The sequence below is a fragment of the Lissotriton vulgaris genome, chromosome 4_1, assembly GCF_964263255.1.
Source record: "Lissotriton vulgaris chromosome 4_1, aLisVul1.2, whole genome shotgun sequence".
NCBI classification, from domain to species: domain Eukaryota; kingdom Metazoa; phylum Chordata; class Amphibia; order Caudata; family Salamandridae; genus Lissotriton; species Lissotriton vulgaris.
The window spans coordinates 958993623-959019936 of NC_141691.1; the positions used below are offsets into that span (position 1 = coordinate 958993623).

General features: G+C 44.6%; 1 protein-coding gene across 3 annotated transcripts in view; it reads right to left on the reverse strand.

The window, feature by feature from the left end:
* The window catches only part of KDSR (3-ketodihydrosphingosine reductase), a 580180-nt gene that overhangs the window by 487714 nt on the left and 66152 nt on the right, over positions 1–26314 (reverse strand). For all 3 annotated transcript variants that reach the window (XR_015309888.1, XM_086965222.1, XM_086965220.1), the window contains exon 2: positions 10597–10686. Coding sequence is in view for 2 of the 3 variants with exons in the window: in XM_086965222.1 (XP_086821348.1) it covers positions 10597–10686 (90 nt within the window). In the remaining variant the exon portion in view is untranslated. The remainder of the gene's footprint in view (positions 1–10596; positions 10687–26314) is intronic.

Genomic DNA, 26314 nt, shown 5'->3' on the forward strand with positions numbered 1-26314 from the left:
GTCTAACAGGTGTCCTTGACCGAACTGGTGACCGTGATCTGACTCTAGATCTAGGCCTGGGTGAAATCCTGGGATTCCGAGGAGATCTAGCTGGTCTGGCTGGAGTCTTTGCCTTCGAAGGGGAATAAGTACGGGAGTAAGCCGAGCCCGGACTACTCTGTCCAGATACAGCCCCTTGAGGATGAGTCAAGCTGCCCGCAGATCTGTGCGAAGATTCTTGGGAGACCTGCACAATATTCAAGCCAGGAGAAGATCATTTTCCTGAAGTCTTAGAACCAGGAGACTCCACCTCTGCTGTCACTTTATCCCTCGACGGCGAAATCCTCGACGTCGAAGAAGTCTGGGTGACCAGTGGCGTCGAGCGGTGCCTTGAAGCTCTCGACGGTGATCGACTACGTCGTGGAAAACTCGGCTGTGAACCTCGACGTCGATCCGGAGACCTCGACGTCGATCTTCCTCAACGTCGATCAGGTGGAGGTGTATCATGACGTCGAGTCGACGACGATTCTTGACGTCGTCTCGACGATGATCTTCCTCGACGTCGCGTCGACGGCGACCTTTCCTGGCGTCGCCTCGGCGTCGACCTCCTTGACGTCGAAGGATGGGATCTAGCAGACCCTCTCGATGGCGGCCCGCTAGCCAGCGGCGACCTAGATGCTGTCCTAGCTCTCGACGCCGATCCCTTCCGGGGTGGCGGAGAGTGTCTCGACATCGACGGAAGCCTCGACGTCGACGGAGACTTAGATGCAGCAGCAGCCATGGACTTCGAGCCCGAAGCATGGTGCCTCAACGCCGACTTACTTGATTGCGGCGAAGTTCTTCGACGTCGTGAAGATGATCTGGGCCTTTTCGACGGCGACCTCGACGTCGACGGAGTTCTTCGACCTTCATTCCTCTTTTTGGAGACAGGAGAGGTGGAATGACGCCGTTTTTGGCCGTGCTTGCTTGTAGGAGACGATCTAGGGGCTGAAGAAGCACCCACCTGGTGACTCTTGTCCATCTCCTGCATGGCATGAAGTCGAATCCTCTCCCTGTCGCGAAGAGTCCGACTTTTCAATTTTTTACAATGATGGCACTGTTCAGGAATGTGTGAAGATGGAAGGCACACAATACAAACAGAATGTGGGTCATTCAGAGCCATCTTCACAAGAAGGACATCTCCAAAAAAGAGCAGGCATTCTGACAGGAAATTCCTGTGGGTTACCACAGAAAAATAAATCAGAAGCCTTAATTAATCAAAAAATGTCGAAATATTTGAGAAAACTTTCTCAAAAAATCAATTTCAGTTGAAAACTGAAGAGCTCAAGCTACAGGATCCTCACAGAAGGAGCCGGAAAAAAGAACTGACCCAACTGTCACCTGTGGTGCATCATGGGAGCAGGGGGTTGCCTTCAGGTCTTAAAGGCACGGTACCCCTACTCTAATGCCTTAAAGGCAAGGTGTCAGTTTTCTCTGTTTGCTTTATACTCTACTGCAGCCTACTGGCAAATGCCTGCAATTACAAGTTTTTCCTATGGCAATAAAGCATTGTTGTATACAAATGTTTTCTGCTCTTTCTTCCTTAGGGTTTGGAAGGGTACTACTGTATGTATACTAATTTATGTATTTTTGCAGCACTTTTGCCAGTTAGAAAATGGTTTTTTAGGCTCCAATTATATGTTTCACATATTTATACATATATATTTATATGTATTTTCAATATGCTCCGGGATCCCGCACATGGGCGGGGATTATTCATAGATTATGACTATTGATGAGTATCCCCTGGATGAGAAAGTATTTTACAAACATTGTGGGCCATTATGGTATTTTACATATACATTCCTTTACCCTGACGTCACAAATATGCTATTTTAAAATTGTATTTTACAATAATTATAAAGAATTACAATGTTGACGAAAATTGAAAAGAAAGAAAGACCCCGTAAATGTAAAGAGGTCTTTTATGTTTATAGTAGCTCTGGCACTTTAAAAAGAGGTGTGCTTCACGATGATGTTGTCATGTGATCAAGGCAGGGATCTGCCGAAACGAATCGTGAGTATCTTGGTGGCGTTTAAGAAATAAAAATCAAGCATCAAACTGGGTCTGTCTTGTCTTCTATGCGAATCCGGCTGGAAGTTACAATTGGAGCGAGTCTTGTCGATATATATATATATATATATATATATATATATATATGTCTGGAACTTCGTAATTCGGCAAAAGACACTGGAAGCCAAAGAAACGAAAACGGACCCACTCAGGTTGATTCATACGCTTATTTTATTTTCCGTGCACCCTCTCGTCCGCCATGACGCGTTTCGGGCCCTGGAGCCCTTGATCACATGACATGGTCAAATTTCACCCAGTGATTTGTAGTGCTGGATTAGTCACATGGCTCCAAGTCTATAGAAATAAAGAAAATACTTCAGCCTAGACCGGACTATTTGCCATTCAACTTTTTTCGTTAAATTTACATTTTTAAAACCTTAATTCATTTTTACAGTTTATCCCACGGACTGTGCAACATTTCGCAATAAATACAATAAATATTTAAAATAAATATTTACATAAATGCAAAATCGCAATACACCTATATACAAAAATTAATAAAAATCAATGTACAAACTTCAGTGCATATTAGCTCAGTAAAGTGCATAGTGCAAATTTTCCAAAGGGATCAACTGTTTTTTAAGGTTTTCAATATATATATCCAATAATATCCAAGTTATAACGCACTCTCAGAAAACCAGGATAGTACACAGTGTTGCTTTATTGCTGTTACGCGTTTCGGAAGCTTTTGCTCCCTTGCTCACACAACAATACATAAGCACTCCTCCATTTACATACACAGTTCGTGCTGGCTATAGAAACAGGACTGCACATTTTATTTTGGCTGACATCTTGGAGTGTGTTCATGTTACACTTTTACATTACCCCTGATGTTTTACTTTACTTGCAAGAATTCTTAATCATTCTTTTGGTTAAGTACATTTACTTTACTCTCTTGTTCTTATTCTTTCGCCACAGTGGCTGAATGCGCTAGTCCTTTTCATTACCCCTCTTCTTTCGCCTAGTGGCTTAATAAGGGTCCAATGTCTCTGGGGAGTGCTTTATAAAAACATAAAGTGAAAAAACGTGAACTTAAGTGAATAAATCTTTACATTACTACGTGACGAAATCTTCTACTCTATTCTGTCGTGAATTCTTCCAGGTGACATAAGCTTGAAAGTGTATATATGTTTTTAATCATAATTTTAGTATAATTGTAATCATATGTTTGTTTTACTCTAACAGGTAGAATCAAGACGCTCAGATTAGGGAGCACATGCACTTCACGAGCAATTGAACCTGTCACCTGGAAGAATTCCCGACAGAATAGAGTAGAAGATTTCGTCACGTAGTAATGTAAAGATTTATTCACTTAAGTTCACGTTTTTTCACTTTATATTTTTATAAAGCACTCCCCAGAGACATTGGACCCTTATTAAGCCACTAGGCGAAAGAAGAGGGGTAATGAAAAGGACTAGCGCATTCAGCCACTGTGGCGAAAGAATAAGAACAAGAGAGTAAAGTAAATGTACTTAACCGAAAGAATGATTAAGAATTCTTGCAAGTAAAGTAAAACATCAGGGGTAATGTAAAAGTCTAACATGAACACACTCCAAGATGTCAGCCAAAATGAAATGTGCAGTCCTGTTTCTATAGCCAGCACGAACTGTGTATGTAAATGGAGGAGTGCTGATGTATTGTTGTGTGAGCAAGGGAGCAAAAGCTTCCGAAACGCGTAACAGCAATAAAGCAACACTGTGTACTATCCTGGTTTTCTGAGAGTGCGTTATAACTTGGATATTATTGGAAATTGAATAACTGGCGGGGCTCTGCCAGTTTGACGCGCCACCAGACAACGGGCGGTTCCCCCGTAAACGAGCCGTGGAGAGTGAGTGTGAATATATATATATATATATATATATATATATATATATATATATATATATATATATATATATATATATATATATATATATATATATATATATCCATATATATCCAGGATACCACGTCTTGCTTCCTTCACTCAGGCTTTTCCCCAGAACAAGGAGACGCAGACACGGACCATTTAGTGCAAGTATTTATTCAGCTCAAGTTAGTGCATGACGTTTGGGCTCTCAGTGATATATATATATATATATATATATATATCCAAAAAGCCTCCGAGCACAGGAGCAATACACCCTACAGGGCGGCCTCAAAACATCGGGCACGGAGCAGCCCGACAATTTAACATCCATCAAAGCACAACATGAGGCCCAATACCGGATTAAAGGTATGTATTAACAAGCTCAGCAGCGCAGAATGTCTCCTTTCCTTACGCGTTTCGGCGTCAGCCTTGATCACAGAGGGAGAAAGTCATTTGCCCAGTGCTTTGTGCGCGCCTTTACAATTTTTCAAATTATATTTATATATACAATCCTCACTCCGGAATATGCACACGCCTTCCATATCAGCGGGTGTGTCGTAAAACTTTGGTGAACAAGCCTGCGGGTCAGGCGAAACGCGTCCGGAGGGCTGATTTAAAATAAATTACTTTGGCCAACACATGGTGTCATCAACTCATGGTGCTTTGCTACATGCTCGAAACGAGTCGCAGCAGAGCGGAAAGACAAAAATAAATACCTTTCTGCCAAAGAACCTGGTGGTTTCCATAGGAAATCCGCAACATTCTATTGGGAATAACTTTGGCGCCGGTGGACGAATCTGAAAAGTGCCTGCTCCCCTCTACTCCTTCCCTGAAAGTTTGGGGGTGATTCGTGTTGCGGGGGAAGAGAAAAAAGGGGGGTCCCAAAGCGTGTTTTCCCCATGCAATTTTCCATAGGACCTTCAGCCGGGGCTACAGCCTGAATGACAGAACGGAATTACACCAAATTTGGCAAAAAGGTAGAGTTCTGTTCGTAGATGGGCCTTTTTGTTGTATGGTGTAAATCCGTTAAGTAGTTCCTGAGAAAATCAAAAGTAAAATCATAACTATAGATTGGAGGTGTTACGGTGCGCGCACTGTCCGCGCACCTTCCCGAGCACGAGCTGCATGCTAATTGGATGTCAAGTGTCTGTCAACACTTCAAACCAGGAAGTGTTAGCAGCCATCTTGTGCCTCGGTAGAAGCGAGGCACAAGAAAGCTGAAAACAAACGCGCAAAACATGCAAAGGGGGCAGGATAGACACACCCTGACGCCCTAGGCCTGCTCAGGGGGTCCCACAAGGATTTAAAAATCACGGGGTACGCGTACATACGCACACCCCGTGGGGGAAGGGGGGGGGGGGGACTTATTTTTTTTAATATTAGCCCCCGGTGGGACCAAATCCCGCGGGCATATTTAAAAAAAGTGGGGGGGGGGCCAATCCCGTCCCACACTGCCCCGAGGACCGCCACCCCCCCCGGGCAAAGACAGTAATGATGTGGGGCGTGTAAGGCTTTATTTTTAATAAAAAACCTGTGTGGGGGGGCTCAAGCCCCACCCACACGCCCCGGGGACCACCACCTCCCCGGGGCACTAATATGCAAATAGGGGGGTCTGTGACGGACCCCCAAGCCCCAGGGACCACCACCCACCGGGGCTTTGTTGATGTTGGGAGTGGGGCCGCGCGACCCCCCTCCTGGAGCCCTCGATGGCCCTAGGGACCACCACCCCCCAGGGACGGCTCCTGCAGTGTCCCTGGGTGCCCACCCCCGGGACACTGCTGTTTGCTGTGGTAGGGCTGGAGCCTCGCAGCTCCCGCCCTACCACAGCAAACTGCTTTGATTTTTGAAAGAGAGAGCAGGAAACCTGCTCTCTCTTTCAAAAATCAAAGCTGATTGCTTTTCTGTCCGGGGAGCAGCATGTTAGCTGCTCCCCATACAGAAAAGCAATGCCGGCGGGATGCGGGGAGCCGGCAGGGACCGTAGGGGGCAAGAAGTGGGCCGGGAGTGGGGCCACGAGGGCCCCCTCCCTAAAAAAAAAAATAAAAGGTAAGGCCCCGGGGCCTAAAGGGGGCATAGGAGGGGGGCTGCAGCTCCATTCCAGTATAAAAAATAAAAATTAAGTTGCCCATGCCCCGGGGGATGGGGTCCCCTGGGCTGGAATTGGCCACGGGAGGGGGGCCACGCGGCCCCCTTCCTGTCAAAATTTTTTTTTTAAATAAGATTTGGGGGCAGGCCCTGGGGGATGGGGTCCCCAGGGCCAAAAAAAAAAAAAAAAGAAAAAGTGGGAGCTACACAGCCCCCCTTCTTAAAATTGAAAAAAAAAAAAAACTGAATCGGGAGGAGACCACGCCCCCTCCCTGCACCCCTCTGCAAACACGCCCCTAGGTGCGTTTGCAGAGGGGGAAGTAAATCCCCTCGCATACTGGGGGTCCCTGGGGGCCAACTTGTCCACCAGGAGCCTCCAGTATGGGCAAGGGGGCTCTCTTGCAGAGACGTGTAAAGAGGCCACGCCCCTTTTTATACCTCTCTGCAATGGAGCTCCCTGGCGCATACTGGACGTCGCTGGTGGGCTAGTTGTCCCCCAGGGAACCCCAGTATGCAAGAGGAATTACTTCCCCCTCTGTAAAAGCGCCAGGGGGCTGCATTGTGGAGAGGTGTAAAAAGGGGCGTGGCCTCTTTACACCTCTCTGCAACACAGCTCCCGGGCGCATACTGGAGGTTCCTTGTGGGCTAGTTGGCCCCCAGGGACCCCCAGTATGCAAGGGGACTTAATCCTGCAACTTAGAACGCGTTACAGGGCATGTTTAGACAGTGGTGAAGGTAGGGGACGGGGCTTGATGTGACATGTGTGCAAACACGCCCTGTGGCGCGTTTTAGCTTGGGAAATATATTCCTCTTCAATCCAGTGGTCCCCTAGGGGCCAACTAGTCCAACGGGTACCTCAAGTAAGTGCCATGGAGCTGCGTTGCAGAGTGTTGTAAAAAGGGGGCGTGCCCTCTGAACACCTCTCTGCAACGCAGCTACCTGGCGCAAACTGGAGGTACATGATGGGCTAGTTGGCTCACAGATGACCCAGGATTGAAGAGGAATATATTCCCCAACCTAAAACGCGTCACAGGGCGTGTTTGTACAGGTCTCCTCAGGCCCCAACCCCTTCCTTCACTATTGAGCGAAATATTCCTCTAAAATCAGCCGAAGTACGAATTCCGATTTGCTCACCTGTTACCACGAGAGAGGTTAGTGCTGCATCTTTCAGCCCACTACTGAGCCTGAAAAGCAATTGTAACCATACTTACAGTAACTTGAATTTCCTTCCATAGGTTAAGTGTGGAGTTTTGGAACTTTAAAAAAATTCCTCAAAAATCAGCCGAACCACGAATTCGGATTAACTCATCTGTTATGAGGAGAGACCTCAGTGTTGCATCTTTCAGCCCACTATTGATCCTGAAAAATATTCTAATCGTAGTTACTGTAACTTGAATTTCCTTCCATAGGATATCATTGCCCACTATATAAAATATATAAATTAAAAAAATATTACAATTTCAATTTTTTTTAAAACATTTATTTTTCAATTTATATAAAAAATATTATGTAATTTAAAAAATAAAATATCTTAAAATAAATAATTTTAAATAATGTGGTAAATCAGTACAAAAAAAAAATAACAATACATTTAAAAATTATTTACAAAACCTTTGAAATTCACTGAAAAAGCCATAGGTTTCACACACGTTATAGTTAAAAATTTACATTTAAAAAAACCTTAGATTCACACCATTGGTCGAGAACCCGGATTTCAACCCCGGGATGGAACAAGGGGGCCTTCACGCGATGGCGGACTGCGGGGTGCAGGACGCTGTTTCATATATATACTCCATATGGCGTTATCCCATTTCAGGATCTCAGGCGAGAGTATCAACTACCTGAAACGGAGAGAATGCGTTACTTACAAGTGCGCCACTGGGCGCTGCAGCCGCAGGTGCGTGAATCAGCGGACAGGAGGCTTCTACCCTATGAGAAGTGGCTTGTGACACGCATCTCAGATGCGAAATTAATCTCTGACCTTTACAAATTTTTGCAGCCTCCTTCCTCTCATCTTTATAACCCGGGCAGGGAACGTTGGGAACGCGAATTAGGGAGGACTCTGAGTCACACAGAATGGGACCAGATTTCATACCGAGCATGCCATTCCGCATACCACACGGGACTTACTGAAACATTCACTAAGGTAACCACTTACTGGTACTACACACCAGAAAGATTGCATGAAATGAATCGCAACATTGAGGACACATGCTGGCGGGCTTGTGGACAGATAGGCACACTTACGCATGTGCTGTGGGATTGCCCTCTGCTGTGCCCCTACTGGAAAGAGGTCTTGGACGAGATTGACACACACTTTGACATCGAGCTGCCACGCTTCCCTGCCCAACCGGTTGATGTACCCCCTAAAGTCCCGTAGAGGCAGGCAAATTGCAATAGCACTGGGCTCAGCGGTTCAAAACATCCTTAAACACTGGCGCACCACCACACTTCCCTCCATTACGGGCTGGCTGCATAGATTATGGCATGTTCTGGGCATGGAGAAGTTGTCGCTCACAGTGGCGGGAGAGGTGGAGCAATGTAACGACTTGTGGCAACCGTTTCACTCACTACTGGTTACGGAATTTAAAGAACTCACATGTCCACGATACCGGATTAACATCACCTGCTGGTTCGGCTGATCGATGAGTCTTAGATTAGAACTGGCTGAGAGGGGAAGGCGGCGTGGGAGGGGTGAGGCGGGAGAGCGAACTTAGCACTGGACGGGGAGGGGGTGAGAGGGGACTGAAGGGGTGGGAGGGGGGGGGGGGGGGGAGTTGAGAAGGGGGGTTGTTTTTTTTGTTTATTTTAATGTTATTTTCGCTGCATACGCACCAAGCATTGAGCCCGGATGGGCATTTAGTTCGATGAGACTTTGCGCGCCGAATGCGCTCCTACATGGTTGTGTCACAGCACTGATTCCTTGCGACAACGGTTTTCTATTTTCGTAAATATCAATAAAATGCTTTAAACCTAAAAAACCTTAGAAATTCACTGAAAAAACCATAGGTTTCACACATGTTATAGTTAGCTGGACATTTCACTCATACAAAACCATTTAAATTCCCCCGTTATAGTGAACTATAACTTGCGCGCCCGCAATGCACTGCTGATGACGTTACATATTACATCACTCATGACATGGTATTGGTAGCGGTGATGCTGGCACAGCGTACGTTAGTAGCATTGGTACATGCAATAGTGGTGGACGTACCGAGGGTGGTATTGGTGATTTTAATTAAGGGCCCACATAATGTGAATTGATATTTGTTTAACATACACTGGCAAAATAAGAAGTAATTAGGAGACCATGTCAGGGTCAAGCTCACACTCTAATCAAGAAAAGTCTGCAGTCATTATCTGCCCCTCGAATGTACTCCACTATGGGATGTACCCGGTGGTGAATCTCCCAATGCTAAATTTGCAGCATTGGTGCCGACAGTTGAGAAGAGAGTGCTGCCTCGCTTTTGCAGATAAAATATAGCAGTCTTATTGTTCATCCGCACCAGGTCTACTTTGCCCCGAATATTTTGGACAAACACTTTGAGGACTAGGTGTGTGACTAAAAGTTCCAGATAGTTGGGCAATCAAGATGTTTAGATGCATCACCCACTCGGCAAGTGATGAAACAGAGGTGATGGCCACTTGCGGAACTGGGTCAGCAAAGGGCTTGCCTTGCAACAGGGTATTACTGTTCCACCACTGAAGACAGTGATGGGTGCTAGCTTCTATAAACAGTGCTCCTTCTGTTGATCTGAGAACAGCCCGGTGCAGAAAGCTCATACCTTACTGTTCCTGTGTTGTAGGTACACCAGTTTTATGACAGCCCCTGAGCTTCCTACTACAAGAATTACTCTACACAAAGGCGGTGTCTGAAAAGCATCCTGAGTATCCTGTGAATGCTCGCCAGCTACCGTTAGAGTAAAGTGAAGAAAGGGTTGTAGTAGACCCGCATTGCTGAGCTATGGTAGGACGGGCTCCAGAACACCAGATGAGGCCTCGTATCCCCAGTCTGTTCTGCAGTCACCACAACTGTGTCCGACACCAATGACATTCTAAAACATTATGCTCACTTATGTAAAATAATTGCACAAACAATACTCACACGTGTTGATAACCACACTAAATAACTACTTTAAAAAAAGTGCCTTTTGTTTCCATTTTGCTGCAAAACTTCTATATGCATGTTGCAGGACACTTTATCTGAGAAACTTGGCGGTATTGAGGAAACAATATCCAACAAATAAATGGAGAAGCATGAATGAGAGACAAATTATAGACAGTTTACTCAATTTATGGTAAAACACTCCAGAACTCGCAGGAGAGTAATGTTGGTGTTCAAAGGCATGTCGAGAACGAGATGCCCTACCGATTGGGGGCTACATTACTTTACAGGAATATAAGTTATGACGGTTAAGGGAGGTTGTTGGTTCATGGTGGAAAAGTTTAGTAAAGTGGTGTTTGTAATTCAATGGCAGACCCTTCCAATGACACGTTGCACTTTACTGTGGCAAAACACACAATTATCCAATGAAAAAGATCTAGAAATTGTATTAAGTGATTTTTTTACCTCGTCTCGAGCAACAAGCGTTATAAATGCACCTAGTTTATAGCATTCCATTGCTATACATTTCCCAATGCCACTGGAACCGCCAGTCACCTGCAGAACACAAAGAAAGTATCACTCGAAGTGAAAGAAAAAAACATAAAAATGTGGCTGAAAACTATTTTTCTCGTCTTGTAAACATGTTAAATGCATCTCAAAACTCAAACGAAAAGAACAATTGTATTTCTGAATTTTACCTTTCAGAACTGATCCATTTCCATACGTTTTTTGTCATGAAAGATACATATATAGTACATTATTTCAAGTACACATTTTCAGGGATGAAAAGGAAAGATTTAAGAAAGGAATTGAGTTTAAGGCCTTCTCACAATTCTGAAACAACAAAGAATGAAGTGAGAAAGTGGAAGTCGGGCAGTCCATCCACAGGGCACCGCAGGGTCTACAATCTATAGTATGTTGAGGGTGAAATGAAAAGAGATAAGCCCACATCCATATAGTGTGGCAGGCTGCATCGCGGGGCCCTCCTTACAATGGGAAAACCTCTCAAGAGGCACTCCTTCACCACGGACTTGTATGTCAGTTTGGTCGCCAAAGGTTTCATTAATGGTTGGGGATGATACTCAGTAGTCATTCTCCTCTACTTCCATTCTTAGAATGTCTTAAAATAGGGCTTTTGGCTGAGTGGAGAGTCTGATAACTATGCCCAATAACTGAAGAACCTATCCTCTGACTGGAAATAACAGATTCTCTCTCTTCCACCAATCCCCTGCGAAGAGGAATGGAAGGAAACAAGGAGAGTAACCCATTGACAGAGGATCTTAGGACCCATTTCAACAGACCAAATAATTCTCTTGTTTAAATAAAGGTGACTTGGATCAAATAGCACTGTAGAACACGCATGATTTAAATTTGAACTGGTTTTCAACCCATAACGAGAGTTTGTGCCCTCCTCGCTTTAGAGACCTTGTGGAATTTCCTCAGGCCTACAATCAGCATAATTCCACAATGCAGGGCCTGTAAAATCAGATGATCAAGTGATGAACACCTAGATCAAGTCCTGAAAGATTGGGACATTCATTTACAAATTGTGAAATATTTGCCTGATATTATAGACAGCAGGCAAAACGCCTTCAGGCCCCTAACATGAAACCGACTGCTCACTGGTTAGTGGCCAAAAAGATACCTAATGTAGCTGCAATCACAACTGAAAGGCCACAAACAACCCAAAGACTTGGCTCTTAGTATGAAGTTATGCATTGGGACTGACTGTGCTAGACTGCATTGGATCCAGGTACGGTTTCCTCAGTAGAGTTGTAAATACGCTCGTGAAAACAAGCGCTCCCAGCGCAAGAGACTAGCATATATGCTAGACAAAAGACAATGCTCTGGCGTTTAATAGAAGGAAACACCTTCAGGGCATACCACTAACTCGTTGTCTTGCACCCGGAGCACTTGCTCTGACAACCAATGTGCATTCCTTCCAGAAGAAGATACAATTTTCGCTAGGCATACTTTATATGATAATACTGGTTTTATTTACGCTGAGGTAATTATGCAACTTACTGAGAATACAGCATTATGCAACAATGCATACCTTTGGGGAGAAATTTTAAAGCGAGATGTACCGATTGGGACGAGGAGCACTGGAAAGATGTTAGAATCTTGTAAGAGAAGGGACATGACTGCCTTCTGGCATATAGTAAAGTGGGGTAATGGGGAACCTAGTAATATACCATCCAACAATGTGTCCCCTGATTTATGGATAGACCATTACAAGGGCCAGTTTGCAGCCAGTCAACTAGATTTAGTACCCTTTGTGATGCCCCCCAATGTCCCTACTGCAGTTTTTACCAAAAAAGAAGTAGAAACTGCTCTCCTTCAGGTCCCAAGAGGTAGAGCTGCGGGGCCCGATTGTATCCCTGCTGACGTGTTTTTACATGCTGTCGACTTCTGGGCACTGTATATCCAATTGCTACTGAACGCTATTGCCCAAGGTGCTTCTCTCCCAAGTTCCTGGGCAGGTGCGGTTATTTTACCGGGTTTTAAAAAAGGCGATCGTTCGCATCCCGGTAATTACAGGCCCATAAATCTGATTGATTGTGTTCAAAAAGTTATTGCCAGGGTGGTCCTAGGTAGAATTCAGGAATGGTTGGAGGGCTCAAATATTATCTCCAATCTTCAAGCAGGGTTTCGTCAATCAATTAGTACTGTGGACCAGGTTTTAAAATTTATTTTAATATATTGGCGAATAGTTACATTGGGGAAAGGGGTGATCTATGCTGCCTTTGTTGACTTAAAGTCAGCATTCGACCTGGTTCCTCGTCCTAAGCTTTGGTCAACCCTTTTGAAACTGGGCCTACCACTTGAGCTTTTAGCCCTCGTGGTCAAACTGCATACCGAGAATTATGCCCTGGTCAGGTATGACGCAGCAGGTTGAACTACGGAAAAGTTTGCGGTGGAGAAGGGGGTGAGGCAGGGATGCTTCCTCGCTCCACCCCTCTTCTCCATTTACATAAATGGGGTGGTAAATTATTTTAAAGAGTATCCCACAGATGCTCCGTGTTTAGCTGGTAATAAGACCCCCCTCTTAATGTTCGCCGACTATACTCCCATATTATCAAAAACTAGGTAGGGCCTCCAGCGAGCCCTTGCAAGGTTCGAAGAGTTCTGTGCAGACCATGACTTAATAGTTAACGTCGACAAAAACCAAATATATGGTGCTGCACCATTCAAAGAATGTCATCGGTGATGCAAAGATGAGTGACGGGTCTCTTGAACAATTGGAGACATTTACATATTTAGGGGTTCTAATAGATAGAAAGCTTAATTGGAAAGCCCAATTAGATTGTCTAACTGTAAAACACGCTCAACTTTCTGGTGTTTTGCTTAGAGAGCATAAACGGTCATATACCAAACTAATAGCCCCAGTTCTACAGATATATAACAAAATTGGCGCATCTATCTTATATGGTGTAGAGTTGTGGGGTCACTCTAATCTGAACAAACTAGTGTTGGGCCAGAATAAATTTTTCAGGTCCATCATTGGTCTCCCCCAATCTACACCGACAGTTCCTCTCCTCATGGATTTGGGCTGTCAATCAATTAGAGATGTGGCCAGATATAGATTGTTAGCTTACTGGAGGCGGCTCTGGGTTACTCCCGAACTTGAGCATTATGCCCAGGCAGTCTTAGAGGTGAGGGATATGGACACCAAACACACGATCCTTTGGTTTGCTACTATAGAGAACCCGTTATACGATTTAGAGCTGAAACACCTGTGGGATACCACCATGGAAAGTATCTTTCCTAGTAAAATGGAGCTGAAGGCAGCATATTGGAATCATATCACCATGAAGCGGTTTTCACTTTGTTCACATCGTTCGCAGACAAAGGCTTTTTTTGACAAAAAACACGAAACTAAATGGGAGGGTTACTAGGATGTCATCACGTCTACTCGTGACAGAAAACGATTTCACCAATTTAGGGTTGGAACCTTGCCTTTACATTCTTTCACCTCTAAATGGCGTTCGAAAAATTCTAGTGATTGTCCCTTCTGTCCCGATGTTAAAGAAACAGTGACCCATGTCTTTTTTGTTTGTCAAGCATATACTACAAACAGAAAAAAAATGGCTTAAACCTATATGTGCCAATTTGGGTACCAGATCTTGCCAAGAGGCCTTCAGAATTTTAAAGTGTTCTACTGAAGGCCCAATAGTGGTTAGAACTGCTAAATTCTTAGGATGGGCATGGGTGCTTAGATGCAAACATGTGAAACCAATGTAAATTCTTATGTGTTTGATTCATAATATCATGTGAATTTATTAATTTATAGAACAATTTAACATGTGATTTATATTTCGTATGCCTTTGTAAATTGAAACTGATTTTATCTTATTATATCTTATAATGAATTTGCTGTGGAAAGGTTTTAATGGTTTTTATAACTTACTAGCAGCCCGTCCAGACGTTGTCCGGGTATGAATTGCTGCCGGCCAGTAGTATATTGTTTTGTAGGATTTCATTTTGATAGCATTTCTAATCTGTGACAGGCCTGTGAAACGCTCCGATTCACAGTGCACTGCTGATGCACTTAAGAGTGCGCGTTCAGTAGTGTGTGAACTCTAGTTTCCCTACTTTATTTTTCCTTGCAATATTTTATAGCGTGAACTCGACAACCTGGCATGAGCACAATTTACATTACAGAACAACACATTCATTTGTGGTAGGCACAGGGAGACAAAGCGATTTGCCTGGAATCACAGGATGTTGAGCCGACGCCGAGATTTGAACATAGCTCCCCAGCTCTAAAGTTCGCAATTCTAGAGCCTGTGGCGGGAGGTGTGTCTAAAAGTGTATGTCGGTGGTGGCCTTCAATGAGAGAGACCTGTGCATTTTTCAAGTGGGTGGTGAAAAATAAGAGTATGTTGCTGGAGATGTGGGCCGCCGTGCCACCAATGTACTTACTGGGGGAGGGTAGACACCCAATATTCCGCAACTTTCTTCCCGCATACCATCACTCCGCATACTTTCATTACGAAAGTACAATGACTCCGCAATGCCATTATAACGCATGGCATTACATTTTATATGCTTTTAACACGCATACATTTACAACGAAATTCGTTGTAAATGCATGAATGGTAAAAGAATGTTTTTTTTAAATGTTTGGATAAGGTAAGTAAGGGTATAAGGGTATATGTTTTGGGGTACTGAGGTATATGTTTTGGGGTGTTTGGGTATTTTAAGGGTTCAGATATAGTTTTGGGTTATGGGGTACAGGGGTAGTTTTAGGGTTTAGGGATAGGTATGGGTTTTGGGGTACAGGGGTATTTTTAGGGTTCAGGGGTAGGTTTGGGTTTTGGGGTACAGGGTTATTTTTAGGGTTCAGGGCTGGTTTTGGGTTTTTGGGGTACAGGGGTATTTTTAGGGTTCAGGGGTAGGTTTGGGTTTTGGAGTACAGGGGTATTTTAAGGGTTCAGGGCTAGGTTAGGGTTTTGGGGTACAGGGTTATTTTAGGGTTCAGGGGTAGGTTTGGGTTTTGGGGTACAGTGGTATTTTTAGGGTTCAGGGCTAAATTTGGGGTTTGGGTTTTGGGGTACAGGGTATATTTATTGGGTTAAGATGGGTTAGTGTTTAAGGGTGTTTGTTATTTTAAGGAGTAAGGGTGGGTTATGATTATGGGGTGCAGGGGTATTTAAAGGGAGCAGGGTGGGATTAGCACACAATATGAGACATGGCATGAAGGACGGAACGTACCACACGCCCCCAGCGTTTGTCATGCCCCCAGCACACGCCCACAGCACAACCCAGACACGCCCACAAGGGACTACTTAGCTGGCACGGTTCTTTTACCTTTTAAATGTATATGGTGGGTGTCTGCATCTGCATAGCCTATGTCCTTCTGCTGCAACTGCCCTTTCCAACGCTGTATTGGGTGTTGTGATTGGTGCTGTGGTTCCTGAGATTACCCGCCTCAAAGGTTTGGGCTCTCTCTTTATTATATTAGTATGGATTTATTTTAAAATTATTGTTGTTTCAAGGTGTCAAATGTATATATTTTATGCTTGTATTATTAATAAGCTGGCTGTTGTTATTTACACATTGTATATTTAGGCTAACTTTTATGGGTTTTTTTAAAAAACCGAAATAAAGTTTATAAACTGAAAACTGATTTTTACCTGAGCGGCATTTCAGATTTCTTTACCCAGCTGGACCAAACAAGGATTTTTTGTAGTGTGAAAATACAAACCACAACGCCAGAGTTTTAAACTTCAGCAAACGGAAATCAACTCAAAATTACTTTTTGTAAGTTTAATTTTTACCTTAATGTACAGTTTTGTTCATCTTTTGAGTGAGATTTATTTTTAATAATTAAGAGTAATTTTGTGGTAATTTTGCGTTGAGGAAATGGGGTGTATGATATGGTGTGGTAGTGCAACCTCACCACGAAATACACTTACCAACCTCCTTAGAATCCTTAGATTTCGTCTGTCAACCCCTCAGCTCAATCCTGGGTATCTGTGGCACTAAGCAGCAAGGCTTGCACAGAGGAACAAGCATTAAGCATCTAGCATTGAGGAGAGGATAAAGCCTTACGACTAGAGCGGTAAAGCTGGGGAACCGGGTTCGAGTCTCAGCAACGACTCAACATCCTGTGATTCTGGGCAAATCACTTTATCTCCCTGTGTCTAACAAAAATGAATGAGCCCTTATGGAAAGAAACTGGTGCTCATGTAAAGGGCTCTCATACCTGATGTCTCGGGTCTAGTTTGCGATAAATAAAACACTTTAAAAACAAACACAAACACTAGAACAATTGCACAAGACAGTGCCACGCCACTTAAGTAATCCAACACCAATTTATTAAAATAGACTGTATTTTTATAAAAATGTATACACTAGAATGAAAAGATGCAGTAGAAGGTTCCGGAGATTTAAATTTTACCAGCAATAATAAATCAATGCAAATTCACTCAACTGTGTACAAGCTTTAGCAAAAATCGGACACTTCAAAACTTTTTCAAGGAAACTTAGATAAGTGTCTGTGCGGTCAGTCAGAAGTACTTAGAGTAACCAACTCTGGTAAAGAGCTTGCCAGGGGGACCAGCAAAGTCCTCTAGAACAGTTACCTTCATAGATATAGCAGCCCTTCAGCAGTTACCATTACCACCAACTTTACTATGCTCTAACCCAAATATCAAACAGTTTACTGAAGTCCTAGAATTTAACTCCTTACAAGCTCAACTATGAATGGGTGAGATAGGTACAAGCAAATAACCTTGATTTTTCGTACTATTGTCAAAAACTCGCACAACACCTGTTTTACTTTGAGCAACATGGGAAAAAGAAGGCATGGGCTTATCAGATGAGAATTTTCGAGATGCTAGGATGACCCCTAGAGTGAGCGCCATCGCCACACAATGTAGGCTAATACAATTGGAATTACAATTGCAAATACTACATACGGCGTTGAGTACCTAGTCCAAACTTTGGCAGTATGGGAAGGCTCCCTTTCCTGAAGGTCTTGGGTGTGGGAATAGTGAGGGTGATTTTTTCCATACTATGTGGACATGCTCCGATTGTGCAAATCTAGGAATGCAGGATGTTTCTGTTGGATAAGACTGTTATATACCTTATGTCATGCCTACCTTACTGAGATGCTAATCTAAATTTAAACTAGTTGAATGTTCCTCTTCTCAATGTGTAAAGTGGGAAGCAGGGTGTCGAATTCAGGGAAATGTCTTGCATGTAGTATACATTATGAAATTTTATAAAAGTATATTATAAAAAAATAAATAAAAAAAGGTCATTGCACTTCGTGGATGGTTGCCTTGCTCCATTTCTGCCCACATTAAGTTTTGGGGATGAGGAAATCAAACAGTTCTTTTGTCAGAGTACAAATGCAACAGGACATTTAACTTATAATTGAGAACCAGTGTGTAGTTGTAGATGCATTTACTTTGCTGACAGGACAATAGTTTAATTGCTGAATTGTGGCTTTTTTGTTTATAAGTGCTTGATGTTTGCATGCCTTAGCCTGATATAGCAGCACAGTGGTGCTCACTAATCCTCCTTGTGTGTTTATTTGTTTTGCCTGCCAGATAATATTTGTTAGATTTGCTAAACAATTACCAAACATTCACACTAACAAAAAGCCAGACCTGCTGGGTTTGGCAATGCTTGCTTTTAATATTATTCGAGGCAAGCCTTCAAGTTAGCTACATCTTCGTTAATATTAATGGTGTGGAAAACCCGAGTGCTTTTCACTTACTCTACAGTGTCTTAACAACAACCAATTGAAAGTGCATGAGTGACGATAGCATTGAAAGGAACTTGCTCCAGAAATTAAATTCGCCAAGCTCTATTGGTAGGGGAGAGTGCTTTAGATTCTCTAAGGATCCACGACTAGAGGCTGTAATCTATTTGATGGAGTGAATATGCTTCCTTCCGCACTTCCCTTGTAGGCTAACTTGGTCCAGAAGGAGTTCGAGAAGGATGGTTTCATTCACTGTAACAAAAGAGGTCAGAAAGCCAGGGTACACTGCATTCATTACAAACCCTTAACAGTTTACCTATACACAACTGTCAGGGACATCGTCTAAAAGCATTTATATGGGGAAAAGCCAGACTGGCTATCTTCGTGGTGATGCTTTCTCCAGTATCTTGGAGTGGAATGGAGCACTGCCCCAGGGCCCTTTCTGATCCATGCACCAAGGAAATAAGGCATGTCAACAAGTACAACTAGGCCGCAGAAGTTGAAAAGCTAAAATGCCTTAAGAAAGTTATGTGTTGTGAAACATGGTTTCAATCTGACCAATATATGTGTAGCCTCACACAAAGGCAAGGATGCTCATAATTACCAAAATACATTTGTCTTAAATATGAACCTGTTGAAACGCTTCAATGATGATGCTCTTATGATTTGGCAAGGTTCTGTAGTACAACCTTTGTGGCTTTATAAATGGGTGAATATACAAAGCTCTGTGGCTCAAGTTATCTATAGTTAGATCTTTTGCTAGAGCTATAGCAAATTTAATATGGTTGTACGCATATGTGAGAAGCTGGCCTGGTATCTGATGTCCACCAATTTAAGTGGGCACATTTCACCAGTCAAGACAACCCTTATGGTGATTTGAGAGGTCTCAGACAACCTTAGTAAGCTCTCCAAGTGGTAGCTGTGGAGAGCAGCCTTCAGGCTTAGTCTTGAAGGAGTTTAAAGCAGCTTGTTTCACCAGAATGCAATCTTATAGTATAGATTGAATTAAAGATAATCACTCCAAATATTTATAAAAATATGTATTTACTATAGAATACTCTCTAGTACGTTCCAATATCTCCAACAAGGAGATAAACACAAGACACAAAATACTTTAGCAAAGTAACACAGTAAATAGCACGGAATACACAGTGGCCCCGGGGGTCAAACCATATACTAAGAAAGTGGTATAAGAGCCACGACCAGAGTCAGGACAATGTCAAGAGGACCCCAAGGAACCACCCAAGGTGAGTGAGTAGGGACCCCACGGAGGACGGATTCAGTGGTCCGTACAAGTCTATATGCAAGTCGCAGTTGGATTTTTAATGATTAAGGACCCTTCCCAGTGGACACTGGAGGAACCCCTTGGAAGACAGAAGGTTGGAGAGCCACCCCACCCATGGGTACCCTGGTACCCAGGTTACCTACACCGGGGAAGCCGGATGCATTTGTGTGAAGTGGTGTCGGAAACTGCAGTCAAACCCAATCAAGGACTTCAGGAAAGTGCAGCCGCTGGAAGAGGAGAAAGTGTCTCTGGGAATCCAAACGTGGATTCTTGAAGAGGAGTACCTGAAAGCAGGGGGGACAGAGTCGGTCACTCAGGAGTGACCGGGAGACTTGGAAGATGAATGCCCTCCGACGTCGGGTGCTTCAGGGAAGATGACAATGACCTTGACTCTGCAGCTGTGAGGACCAGGCAATGCTGTGGAGGACCAGGACCCGGATACGAGCTGTCCTACGAAGGATGTCAAGTGCTGAGGGGTCGGTTCCCGGCAGGAGCACCAACAAGCCTTGGCAAATGCAGCCCATGCAGGAAGAGAGAAGGTGCAAAATTGGGACCAGCAAGGTCCAGGGGACTCACCACAAGCAGGGGCGTCAGGGCAGGTACTGAGCAATCAAGGGAGCCCAAAAGAAACAACGGTGACCCTCAAGTGAACCCACAGTCCGGAGGCACTGGAGTCACAAGAGGACCCCAAGCCGCTCACCAAAAGATGCCGGCCATGATGCACATGATGCGGCTGAAGATTCTGGTCACTGGAGGTGCTCATGGTTGGGGGCTACATGGAGCCCGAAGATCTTCTTGCAAAGGAGCTAACAAGCCTTTGCAACTGCAAGTCAGACACGGGGCACAGGGGTTCCGTTATTGCAACCCTCACGAGGGATACGGACCTCAAATTTGGTGAAAAAGCAGGGCAGGCCTCGGGAGCTGTGGAAAACCATCACCTTTGTTGCAGAGCCCACGGCATTTGGAGGAGCTCAGGACCTGCAGACCGATCAACTCAGTTGCGGTACCTGCAAGTGCAGGGAAGTGACTTCTTCACATGGAGGATTTATTCAGGTGGCTTCGATGCTTCACAGGCCTTGGAAGGTTCCTGTATGATACACAGGCAATGCAGCAGACTGGAAGGGAGACAAAGTCAGGCCCAAACGAAGTCCAGAGTGCCTAGACGGTAGAAGTGTAGTGGTGTCTGATCTAAATCTTATCCCACAGAGAATCTAGGGACCTACACCCAGGTATGCCCTGAAGTAACCAGGGTAAGGGCTGGATGATTCAGGGGACCCTCCCAGGGGGAGGTTACTCCCATGTCCTGTGTCCAATTTCACACCAGAACTGGTTTGAACTGGACTATGCATAGGGACACCAAATGTGCCCCTCATGCAGACTTTCTGGTGCTGGCAAGCACACCCACCCAGCCCTAACACACTAAATCCTGTCTGGGAGGTCGCCACACCTCCCTGTGACAGGATGCCTATTGTTCTACCTTCCCCTGCTTGAACTTGGCTCAGCAGCAGGAGGGCAGAAATGTGTCTCAGGTCGGCAGGAACCATTTTGTGCTGTCCAGGACTAGAATGCCAGTACCTGGAATACCGAGAACCTAACGGAGGGCACTTCCAGTGGAATCATACCTCCCACACCGTTTAAGGTGTGGAGGCATGATTCCAATATATTTGATACCAAACAGGAGAGGATTTGTTGCAGCCGTTTGAGATGTCATCGCATAATTACGCAGTGCCCCTCTATATGTATATGGCTGCTTCACTGACAACCCGGGAAAATGGACTCCGTAGGCTGAAGGGGTTTCCTGCTCACTTAGAACCAAGCACCCTGCCTTCAGAATTGCAAAGGCCAACTATAGGGGTGACTTACAGGTTTTAAATGCATTGACCCTGAAATATAGTGAGCCTATATCTTTAGTAAGAGGTGGAAGCAACAACTTACACAGGCTGCAATGGCAGGCCTGTAGTTCCATTTTGAATGGTCTATCAGGGGTGCCACAATACATGCTTCAGCCCATGGGAGGCCACCGAGGTACCTATGCCCTGGGTACATGGGTCCCATATACTAGGGACTTATAAGGGTACCCCAGTATCTAATCTGGGATGTACCCAAGTGCTGAACACAACAATTTTGAGAGAAAGCAGATAAACTGGGGTCCTGCTTAGCCGGATCCCAGTCAGACTAGTCAAAAACAGCATCACATGAAGCAAAAAGTGGGGGTAACCATAGAAGTAGATCCTGCTTTCCTACAGCGTCCAATTTGTTACATGTTGAAGTAGGATCCGTAAGGGACTTATTAAAACTTTAAACATTTGAAAGCGAATATGTGCAATATATTTTTAAAAAGAATCTTAACATAGCGTTAGATCTTTCTCAATGCACAATAGCACTTTTAAAGTCTTGGACTATTGCACTTTTGAAGTTATTCTTGAAGAACTTGACTCCAAAAATCAGCTATGATCTCGACGTAAAGCACTGCACTCCGTTATCACATTACAAATCCCATGTAGACACCAAAAAAAATAAGTTTCAGCAAAGATACCTGCGATTCACATTAGTACATAGCATCCAATGCTGTATTATATTGGTTCGATTAGTGATTCTACCACTAAAAGCAAAGAATTTAAATAAATCAAATGATAAGACAGGCTTATGTGAACTTTGCACTGGAGGTGTACAAGATATATCTCATGTACTATATGTCTGCCCAAACCAAATACTGGTAAAGGCCCGATGTCATTTTAAAAACCTATAGGCATATATCATAATCACTGTACAAGGTCTATTTGTGCTTTTAAGATCGCAACCCAATGAATTTGTTAGCCATAACCCGTTTACATTTTTTTATGTTTTTGTCAATTATTCTGAAAGAAATACTGTGATTGGTTTTAAAATGAAAATTACGCTTTTGAAAAAATGCTAATTGTATCTTTTCTGTTGATCTGTAGAAGTCTAGATCAAATAAGAGACTACAAAGCTCTGACTTACATTTGTGTCAGGTCTTACCGGGAAGGAACCAGGGAGGTCAGGCCTTGCAAAATTAGATTTGTCGACAAGGGAGTCCTAGGCAGATAGTGAGAGGCTATAGGGCACAAAATGCAGCCTGCGAAAAAATGGCAAATAGGAGGTTTAAGTACTGTTAGACATTAAGGGTGGACTGCTATTCTAGAAAAGATGGTGGCCATTACTATTCTGCCTGCCCTTGTGTTGGGAACTCCCCTTTCAGGCAGACAAGTAAAGTTTACTTTCAGGTCATTACTGGTAGAGACAATACAAAGCTCCACTTGAAACCTGCAGCCAGCGCCTGCAACATTGCATGCCGGTGGGTTTCTCACTTGCCATGGAGTGTGACCCAGACTTTCCCTTTGCTTGCACCTTCTTTGTTTACTTGCACTACCCTGCCCTCGCTTTTCTGCTGTTCCTGAAGGTCAGGTTGCAGTTTGTGGTAGTTTTCCTTCTTGATTCTTTTACCTTAGGAGCATGACCGCATCTGTTACGATCCATATTTACCACTTTGCCTCCTAAAACTAAGTCCTGTTTGGCCAATGCTTTCTATCCGTATGATTTGAATATAAGGTAGCACTGCACACTTGCATTCCAGAAGGTGGCCAGATCTACCTCCAGCTGTGTGAACACACTCTTTTTCGCTCGCTCTCTTAGGTCCAACGTTTAGCACAGCGACTGCGCCCATTAAATGTATGATCCAGGAGGCTTAATTTTTGCTACCACGCCATCTGGCGGAGCCGTGAGGGGAACGGCGGCAGTGTTTGCACAGTGAGACGCCGGGAGGCAGACCGGAGGGACCGGACCACACTCCCCAGCAGCCTCTGGGGCGGCAGCGCGCCCGTGACGCGCCAGGAGCGCCCGGAGGCGCTAGAAAAAGGCTGACCCCCGGGAGCCTAAGGGGAACACCAGGAGGCTTCATTTTTGCTACCACGCCATCGGGCGGAGCCGTGAGGGGAACGGCGGCAGTGTTTGCACAGTGAGACGCCGGGAGGCAGACCGGAGGGACCGGATCACACTCCCCAGCAGCCTCTGGGGCGGCAGTGCGCCTGTGACGCGCCAGGAGCGCCCGGAGGCGCTAGAAAAAGGCTGACCCCCGGGAGCCTAAGGGGAACACCAGGAGGCTTAATTTTTGCTACCACGCCATCGGGCGGAGCCGTGAAGGGAACGGCGGCAGTGTTTGCACAGTGAGACGCCGGGAGGCAGACCGGAGGGACTGGACCACACTCCCCAGCAGCCTCTGGGGCGGCAGCGCGCCCGTGACGCGCCAGGAGCGCCCGGAGGCGCTAGGAAAAAAAGGCTGACACCCCTCTCGCCCCGTGAGTCGCGCGCGGGAGCAACCGAGAGAAGCCCGGGACAAGGGCGGGCCCTCAGTGGCACGAATAGGACGGGACGGGGCCACCCCCCTAACTTCTAACTTCATCCCCGTAAGGTACCTCCACTCTAGTTTATGTGTTTTGGACTGCGAAAGACACACTCTGTATGAGAAATGTGTGCCACTGACTTTGACTGTGCTCCATATTGCAGCTGGGTGTACCTGCATGCTGGTCAATAATTATCGTACTGTGTTCATTGAGTGGTAATCCTACCTTTCACCCCCCCTAGCTTTTACATATTTGTTTTGTTCATCGTTTACTACTACTGTTCTGTACAACAAACGTTAGCCCATATTGCCTCGGGCCTAGTATACGCTTTCACCACTATGTCTCCAAGGGGCAGTCGCAGCAAAACAGCCGCTGCGGGGGGTGGTTCAGTAATTGGCCCCATAGATAATTTCATTACTAAGGCCAATGATGCCATAAACCAAGGTATTTCGCTCTTAGAGCGCAGGGTCTCTCAAGATCTGGCCCACGCCAAACGCTCTTCCCTTGGTCTTATTGCTGCTGCTACTACACCTGTTCAGGTCTTGCCAAACAATATTAGACCTTTAGTAAACATTTGTGCCGAGATCCATACCATCTCAAGTGAGGTTAATCCATCAGCCTCTATTCCTCTGATAGACTCAGACACAGACATTAGTATGGACTTGGAGAAGACCCCAGATTTACTTATCAACCCTACCCCTGAAGAAATACCGGTTGATAACACAAGACAACTAAGAGGTAGACGTGAGGGGGCTATCCAAAAACATAAGGTATATGCACCAAAGTCCCGGTCCACAAAGGTTAGGAAACATGGTCCGACAAAAAGAAAAACCGGGAAAGGATCTAACTCTAACCTTAACCAAAATATAACCAGAGCTACAGAGACTATCCAGGAGGTTGATAGAGAGAATGAGCAGCAGGGTGGAATGTCAGTTAACAATGATACTATCAATGATAACTTTGAAAGTGCTAATAACCGCATGTTGGAAGGGGTGGCTGAATTATTGAGTATTTACTTATCTCCTATTGAGAGTAGGCTCACTCGGATCGAAAAGCAAATAGCCGATCTGAGTATCCCTATTAAGAATTTACATAAAGAACGCGTTGTAAATGGTGCAACAAACTCTAGCTCAAATAAAACAGTTGGCACCAAACTTAATACTCCACAAGCACCAACCACAAACATTAATGTTACACCCAAAGTCTCATTAGCTACATCAGCGACATTGAAGGGTCCACCTATTAGCCAGCCAGTAGTTACCCTTAGCACTAATAACGTAGCTCTGGATAAAAGGATGGACCAGAATACTAAAAAACTAAATGCGACTACTACTGGCCAACCCGCGAATCCCGCAAGTAGTTCCTCTGTGGCCCAACCGCCACAAAAAACAACCAAGCAAGTTCCCTCTCGCATCAATCTTCCACCAGAATGCGGAGCGTATGTATTGATGTTGGTAAATGTCACCAAATTAAGGAAGGAAAGACCAGGATGAAACTTTTTCATCTCTTAAAAATAAAACCCTCCACTGGTTAATTGCAAATTGCAATTTTCCTATAGATGGTGCAAGGGAGATCATTAACACCCAGCGAGTGGGTTGGATAGGCCCACTCAGGAAAAAGTTTGAGGGTGACTGTGTTACCATAAGTTTCAAAAACCCTCAATGGGCGGAGAAAACACTTGCTAGCGCCCCGTCACCTTCTCCCTGGGAATTTAACACCACACTCCTCCCATTAGGTTATTTTTATAGGCATTTGATACCTCCTGAACAGGCTATGGCGAGTCACCCTACAATCCCTTATCACGAAATGAATTTTGGAGCAAGGATTAAATCACCGCTCTTTATCCAGAATCAGAAGCCCATTGTCAATCATATGAATAGCCACAATTTGCGGAATCAGCCATCAATGTCAATCCCCGCCCCTCACTTTCCCCATTATCCACAATTCCCAACCATGCACCAACACAACTATAGAGAAAGGTCTTACCCAGCTCCTGATCCCTATCAGTTCACACCAACAACATTCAACATTACTACTTATAATCGATTTGATTATTTTTCTAATTTAGACGATCAGGACTGACTGGGAACAGCGGCCAATAACGAAATATATGGACAAGCTGCAACTGGTAAATTGGAGGGACCTCCAGTTCCAGTTGTAGTTTGTCATGACCTGATTGATCCTACAGAAACCATGTCTACCAATAGCATTTTGCCCACTTTGCCCATTTCCCATAAGTCAACTCACCACAAAATTAGGAATATTGGGAGTAGATCGGGTAAAAGTTGCAATGCTTATGGCTTATCGATCTTAAGTTGG